Raw genomic sequence first — 8,446 nt, forward strand, 5'->3', positions numbered from 1 at the left:
TTATAATATATATAATAAATAAATAATATACATAATAAATATATAATAAAACTCGGTAGCTCAGTTGGTTAGACCATCGGACTTCACCCCAGAGGTCCGGGGTTCCATCGCTGAGCCGGTACATCTGTACATTTTTCTTTGTAGCTTTAGCGAGATTCTGGTAGTACGGAACCCACCTTAAGCTGTAGGTCCCCCCATCGTTTACTTGCCTGCAACCCAGTCTGTCAATGATAGGGTAAAAACCAGACTTTGTCCAATATGTCGGGGCATACTGCTCTCATCAGGTCACTTGATTGCATTATAAAAATGCGTCCGTGACTGATGATATATACCGGGACAGCCCCGTGTTAAATAATCAAAAATAAAATCCAACTCTAACCAAAAATGCCTTTGACATGTTGGGCAGTAACAATCTTAAGCCTGTGACACAAATTAATATACACACATCACGTCCCTTAATGCTATCATCCATTTATATCAATCACTTACCAATGTCAATCTTTTTCTATCTCTTTATCTTTTCAAACTCGCAATGGTCTTTTTGACCTTAGTATTTTATTCATGTGAAGCATAAAAGCAGATACAACTTGAAAGAGATAAACAGCATTTTAGATTTCTAAACGAATGGAAAAGATAGACGTAAATAATTGAAATATAAACTTGAATGGAAAGACTGGGATTCAAAAGGTTATAAGAGATTATTGATTGCAGAAGAGATAGAGAAGAATTAACTTGAATATGCGGAGAATTGATAATGATAGATGTAGATGATTGAAGGATATATGGATGGAAAAATGGTTATTCATAAGGTTTAAAATTATGAAAGAAAAAAATTTTTATAATTTCAATTGGCGCCAATGGCATGAGCTCACTTTTATAAACAAATTAAAGGAGACCATCTAACATGAAAAATAAAATAGCAAAGAAAAAGAAAATGTTCCCAATTTTATCTCGTGCAAGTATCTGATGTTTCAATAACGTTTTGCGCATTTGATACGTCTATAAATATACAAAAATGATTAACCGGATCATTAGTTTCTGTTTGGTTTCCACGGGTGCACTAAATTTCGCACGAAACACAAAATTAACGTATAAATCTGAAGTCCGATACAAGAGAAGCACCGTGTCTCGCAGCGTGTTGTATGCATCGGTACATACTACCTATGGTGATCGAAGTAGAACCCCATCGAATGCCCGTGGGAGTGTACACGCCCGTGGAATGCCGTTCTGATTTAATGATACACACTCTTGCTCTTTCTCGAGCTTCTTAGAATTGTGTGCCAATTCCTTCGTTCCGGCTACTTTTGGGATCGCGAATCAAACGAGATTCGAATTTGTTTTTTGCTTCCGGTGCTTAGAGGGAGGTGAGACCGTGATAGTTGGTTGAACTGATTCGATTCAAAGAACTCGGGGCCTCTCAATTTTATTGTCCTGATAATTGTAATGGAGGAAAATAAGGCAGAAAGGCAGTGGATAAGAGGTAAAATGGGGGAAGTAAGGGGGAAAGGGATATGGCTAGTTCGAGGAGCTGCGCTATCAAAAGGTACCGGCGAATCTGTGTCGAAGACGCGAGCATTAAATCGACCAATGCCGCAATAAGTTACCGAATGCCGTTTGGTTGTAGGTGCACACGCTGATAATTAAAAGACGATACAATAAACCACATATCATTGGCCATAAAGCAACTGCTAAAGCTCGCTTCGCGGTGTGGGCCGGCCAAGCGCGGTCACTTAAGACTAACCCACGCGAGACATCTCGTCGCGAAGCTGCACTGGCGCTGGCTGGTACTCTCATGGAGATGCAATAACCATTAGGCATCCTTTCCTTTTATTCATCAGGAATCTCGTCAATTCTTCGAGAATATCTCTTAGACCTCCGCGTAGCACACGAAAACATTTTTGAACGAATAAGATTAAAATAATGATACTATGACTCCATTACGTTTCTTATGCTAAACAAGATTTTTATGTTTTTTATGTTTAATTTGAAAACCTAATTTCATTGTACTCAAAATAAATCAAATACTTCGGCGATGGGCAACACGTAGTCGATCACGAGGTTACGACTGCGATAAATGCACTCGATATAAGTCTCTAACCCTTGGCTATATTTGCATATTTTTTGTTAAAATGATGCTCTTTTGGCACGCCATACACGCCGGATTATTATGTTTATCTTGCAGATAACAAATATATACTTATACAAAAAAAGTCGACTATTTTACAATATCACAAAGAATCTAGCTATTCGTTCATTAGAAATTAATCAATTTTCCTTTTAATTTGCAGACCTTTCCGATCTTCCGGAGAACCTACCACTTCCGGCGCGTGGTTCTGTAAGTCCTCAGGCCCTGAACTACTCCCAAATAGCTTCGGCAGTTTCGCAGAGCACGCAGGACCCCTCAGTCTCGAGCACGGAGACCCTGCTCAGGAACATCCAGGGTCTCCTGAAGGTCGCAGCGGACAACGCTCGGCAGCAGGAGAAGCAAATCAACTACGAGAAAGGTCAGTGGCAGGGCTTTCTTAAGACACTTGAAGGCGCTCTCCACAATTTCATTATCTTCCAACTCTCCCAGAATTACATTAAGAGGCATTAGTCCCCATCGCTGGGCGCGCCTCTGTCTCATCGAAGTCCTCCTTGACCTCTTCTCCTCCTTCTCCTATGCTTCTTGAGCACCTTTTATGCTTCTTCTTTGTTTCTCCTGCTGTCGTTTCTGTTCTGGTCCCTAAACTAAGAAACAAACTCGTATTTTCGACGGATCTCTCGTTTGTTTTAAGCGCGATTAAGGTACCTGTGGGTAATATGTCCTTCATCTAGAGAACATTGCCAATATACATTTCAGTCAGAAAAATGAGTGTCGAAGCAAAGAATTACGGTTACAAGAATTCAAGGTTCCGATAACCTAAGCATGTAGTCAAAATCGTCTTTTTCATTAACGTGTTACAGCAGGTGCCTTATATTTTTATCCGCTTTTGATCCTCTTGAGCAAGCGATCAATAGACTGTATTATAGAAAGGATTACTTTAGTTTTACAAAAGAGGAGAGTATGAAAATAGAAGGTGACAAAATTGAGAATGGTTATCCTCTCTTTACATTTTAACTAAGGCGAAACATGTAATATATGTAGTTATATTAGGCTTAGAACATAGCATGCGCATCAAACTTTAGTCCCAATTGATTAACGAAATTGACAAAAGGATTACGAAACTATTCGGAAGTAATTATCATAAAAAAGTGTGAACACTATTATCAACCGCAGATTTTACCAGAAAAAAATCTCAAATTCTCTTTCGTTGTTTTGTCGCTTCTCTCATTTGACAATCTCTGATTGGTTTCGAAAACCTTTATCGCCTACATTTAAAAAAAACTTGAAGTATATACATGTAATTCATTGGCAATGATTGTTGCCACACTAACTAAAATGAGAGAACTCCTCAAGAATATACTAAAAAATAATACCTTCGAGAAGAATTATATTTTATCGCAACTACTGTCGTCTAGACATTTTCTGAATTTTGATAAACTGCAAAATTTTTATGTAAACTAATGTTATAGACCTTAGATAATTAAGTACTATATGCTCCTTTACTAGGATACACTGTGTGATATAATAGTAGTTTTTTTAATTTCCTAGTGAATGTAGAGAAAAATGATTGAAATTCTATTTACTGCAGTACGTGATAGTGGCGTGACATTAGTTACTAGAGATTGTACCCTAGATAGAAAAATTTCGTATGAAAGATCTTAAAGGAGTATTAGATATTACAATTGCGATAGGTTTTCAAAGCGAATATGTTTATTAAGATCATCTATAGTAATTTTAAATTTTGATTTATTGCCAAATGAATCAAAATTCTCTTAACGTACCTCGCAATTTGGAAACTTAGTTTATTTGACCGAGATTCGATGATTAAAGATGCAAATTATCTTGAATGTATCCTTAATTTTTCAATTCCATACTTTTAAGCTGACATGGCTAGAATTCATGTCAGGATATAATGAACATAAGAAAACGTAGCTTTCTAAGTTGTAAATCTACGATGCAAAATCTCAATGTAAATAAACGAGTCATTTTCTAGACATCGCTTTAAATTTAGGACTTTCCATGTCGAAACTGACGTTCAGATTGAATCTTTACAATTAGCTACTGTTGCGAAGGAAAAAAATAGCATTTAAAATAGTGAATTTAAAGAAATATAAGAAATTTCTAGAATGATAAATCATTAAAAAATATCAAAACTTTGAAAATTATACATTCAAGAAATTATTGAGTCGAGAACAGATTTATTTTTATTGTTAATTTCTGTAAAAGTGTAGAATAAAGCAGCGATATTGAGGAAATGGCACGCTTCATCTACACAATATTTATAAATGACATCGCTTCCATAGTCATAATCATCGCAAATTATATTCATTTTGTGCAAACATTAGCTTACGCAAACAACTGTAACTTACACTGTGTATGTATGTTTGATTACTGATTAAAACACTTCTCGGCGATCGCACTCAGTTCAAGTAAGCGATCAAAACCGTCGAAGTAAGAAAGAAACGCTCTTTTCAATAAAAGTCAATTGTAAACAACACGCCATATTGAACTGATTTTATACCCGAGCAACAGCAGTTTAGACAATTTTTCAATTCAAACCACAAAAAAGACAAATTAAATAAGAGAAAATATGAGAATGAAGTTGCCGTTGCTCGAGTATAGCAGCTTTTAATTCCAAAATTCTATGATCAGACTTTTGATTAAATATATACTTTTATTTTAGTTATCATTATAAGAGTTAAATTAGAATTAGTAAAATTTACATTTTTATGTATTCTTTACCAATTTCAAAATGTTTCTTTCCTTGGTTTCTTCTTCTTCATTTTGAGCATGCTTTTTTCTTGCGGTTTGTTCAATAGCGGCGTACTTCCCACGGAAATCATAGCGTGTCGCTTCATAAAAAATAATTCGCACTGTCGGCAAGGATGGCAGTGCTTATCCGAGATTTTGTGCTGTTTAAGTGACAAAGAAGCGTAAGATTTAAGCCGACAGTGGACGCAGCGCCGTACAGTGGTTACGCTTAATAAATTTCGTCGAAACGGAACTCTGAGACTTTAATTACCCATTAAGTGATACAAAGTGTGATTTTCAGGATTTTTAATCAGAGCGTTTACCGGTGTAACTTAGGAATGCCAGGATTGTTGTTTGTGATTTTGGATTGAATAAGGCTACTTTTTTGGGTAAAGAAATATTTTATAGGAGATTTCGAAGCTACAGGGAACATTTATTAGTTGTATATATGATTCTACCTTAAAATCTTAAAATAATTCATAAATGTAAACTTGAATGTTTTCGGAATTGGTTGTATTATAGTTTTTCGCTTTGTTATTTGTATGTTATATTAAAACTAATAACTATGCATTATGAAATATTTCGGTAGTAGTAGCTTATTGATCGAGCAGTCATACCCATCCTGAGGGTCAAGCCATCCACTTGACATAGTTGCTAAACACAGCGAAAAACTCGTCTAATTGAAAATCACAAACAATCACCGATTTGAGCACTAACCTCGCCCGTCCACGCGTAACGTCTATGAGTCGATGATTCGAGAATCACTTCGCAACAACTGCCATGGGACAAGAATTTTCTTACTCCTTACATACCTAAAGTTATGAAACACTGCTATGAAACCTTAATCTGAATTTCTTGATAAAGGAAAATATTTTTTCTGACAAATTCGAGGCATGTATGCCCGTGCGAAGAAGCAACTTTTTCTGACAGCTGCACCTGCGCACTTCAAGCAACATAACTTTCTTTTCACCGCTGTAATTTCGGCTTTCGATCCAAAATATTTATTTCCAGCACGGGTAAGTGACCCAAATGGATAATAATAGGTATACACTCTTGATTGTGTTGACATGCATACTGTGAATAATGACTGCACCAACTTAAAGCCACAAGTTACCATAAATATCGATTAATTATCATAAGCTATTAAAAAAATTTTAAAAATTGGCTTGGAATTGTCCATTTTTTGTACATTTTGCCCAAATAAATTCATTAAATATATTTACATATCAGAAACAGTACATTAGTGCTCGGAAAAATGATGCGGAGCGGTTTGGAATGGAGGCGTCGATATATAATATTGAAAGAATGGAAAGGAGTTCAAAGTATTGCGTAGAGTTTTCACGGATTTTAACTAACATAAACTGATTTTAATGAGTTGCAAAGATTTTACGGGATTGTAACAAATTTCACGTATTTCAAGGGATTTAATGGGAAGCCTTCACCAGATTTCAAGAGTTCCTAACCCCTCGGGAGTGACCAGGAGATGTCGTATAATACATAAATGAATGAAAGATTACCTATTAAACAAACACTGTTTTTATTTTAAAATAAAAATTATAATCTTTGAAGGAAGTTTGAATACCTCCAATTAAAGTTTTGGAGCTTTTCCAGTATGGAAAAGTAGGAGTTGAGTATTTACGATCCACAGTATATTACTACTATACATTATAACTTAAATTTTGGCTCGCAAAAGAGGAAGCAAATGCGAATGTTGTGTCTATATGAAACTTTTGCTTATAATTGAAAATATAAATAAAAACTGAGGATGGTAGACAAACAAAACAGAAGAAAAACACCTGATTGGTTCAACAATGCATCCTTTTCTTAATATTGACCATTTGCGTAACACATCCAGCTACATTATATGTGTTAATGGCACTATTGAACTTTGCAATATTGAAGCGCCATTAATAATGTACTTGCGACAGAACTATCAATAAAGCAGTGTTTTTTTACTCAATAGACAGCTCCTTGTTGAAACGAGACGCATGTTTCTCTGAAGGAAGCAAATATAATTGTTCCAGCCAATAATTTTCAAAACAACGAAACAACTTTGCCTTTCTGATCTCGATTAGTCGAAAATAAATTGAAGGGACACTCAGTAAGGTGAAGTAGGATGGCGGTTGCGGGGTATGGAAAGTAAGTACCTACGCGCGTGTTTTAGTTGCTCTAGATGAGCAAACGTTAATGAGTTCATTGTAAGTTTATTGCGACTTAAGGTTTACAGTAGGCCGAGCGCGAGGTTGGCTGTTACAGCAGTGCGCTCGACTCGCGAAGTCAATCCAGAGGAATTAGAGAAGCGACAAAAGAAAAACTGTGAAAAAAACGTAAATAAAAGAGGGGGGGGGGATGGTAGGAAGAAAAGGTCAGAAATGTCGAGTGCATTAGAAGGAGATAGTAGAAAAGGGAAAGAGCGAACTGGAGTCCGATTTAATACTCGAATGAGCTAGCAGCTCGTTTTACACCAGATGGTTTTACATACGGCCGCTATCGTGTTTCCTAGCCTTCCATATACTATATGTGCTGTGGCTTTCAGCCAATCCACACGAAATGCCGTCAATGCTGAAAAATACTGAATATTATCAATATCATTCGTCAAGGATTTCTCCCCTAAACGACGTTCTTCGTCCCTCGTCGTAACCACCGCGATAAAAATATTTATTCTTGATTTTGTCTTGAATGTCTGCAATATGTCTTCAAGACCATGATTGTCTGGTTCCGTCTCACCAGCTGGACATTGGCGTTATATAGACTCCTTTTGCATTTATGGTTGTAACTGTGCCAAGTTAAGCCCAAGTATACTTGTCTTGAGACACAGAAGGATAATTTATGTTTTGGTTCTATTAATACTGACAGGACCTGCCATTTCATGATAGGTTGTGACCCAAAAGTTGGCATCTATTCAGGATTACAATTTTACAACCGACAACACATTTAATTTTGCAATAAATTATTTCTAAATTCAAAAGTTGGAACCTGTCAGGCTCAACAACCACAGACAAAATATTTTCCATAAAAAGATTCAAACTGTCAGATTCGCAATCCAAAGAACATAATTATTGCAGATAAAAAACATATTACACATAAAAAATAAAGACCATGAAGAGAAAATAATATAAACATTCTGTAAAATTTAAAGCGGGTTACCTGAGTAAAAATGCTTTCACTTGAGTTCGACTTGGTTATGTCTTAAGTTCGTTTCCAAGATATCGATGTCTGGCTGCGACTCAAAATTGAGTCGAGACATATGCCTTCGTCTTACTTTTATGGATACGATAGGTAAAACGGCGTTTACTTGTCTCAAGCCGAACCTTGTCTTGGCTAAGACGACGTTTACTTAATTCAAGTAAATCTGCCTCAATATGAACCTTTTTCTGCTCATAAATGAGGTTAAAATTTATGAATACAAAATTTGTAATTATTAAATTAGTTATTTTAAATTAAAAAATTTCGAATCTGTGGGTCTGAACAAGTATAACCCTTAAAAGTTTTCTTCCAAAGAATAACAATTGTAACTTACTAGAAGGATCTCCTCTAGCCGTTAGAAATACGTAAAAACTAACAACATATCACCGTCAAACAAGTATAATACAAATGAAAATCCTTGAA

General features: G+C 35.9%; 1 protein-coding gene across 1 annotated transcript in view; it reads left to right on the plus strand.

The window, feature by feature from the left end:
• The window catches only part of LOC117178298 (dachshund homolog 2), a 1,316,001-nt gene that overhangs the window by 503,765 nt on the left and 803,790 nt on the right, over positions 1 to 8,446 (plus strand). Inside the window, exon 7 of the mRNA XM_033369665.1 lies at positions 2,289 to 2,504. Coding sequence (XP_033225556.1) covers positions 2,289 to 2,504 — 216 coding nt within the window. The remainder of the gene's footprint in view (positions 1 to 2,288; positions 2,505 to 8,446) is intronic.

Source organism: Belonocnema kinseyi, chromosome 8, assembly GCF_010883055.1.
Source record: "Belonocnema kinseyi isolate 2016_QV_RU_SX_M_011 chromosome 8, B_treatae_v1, whole genome shotgun sequence".
Classification (NCBI taxonomy): Eukaryota; Metazoa; Arthropoda; class Insecta; order Hymenoptera; family Cynipidae; genus Belonocnema; species Belonocnema kinseyi.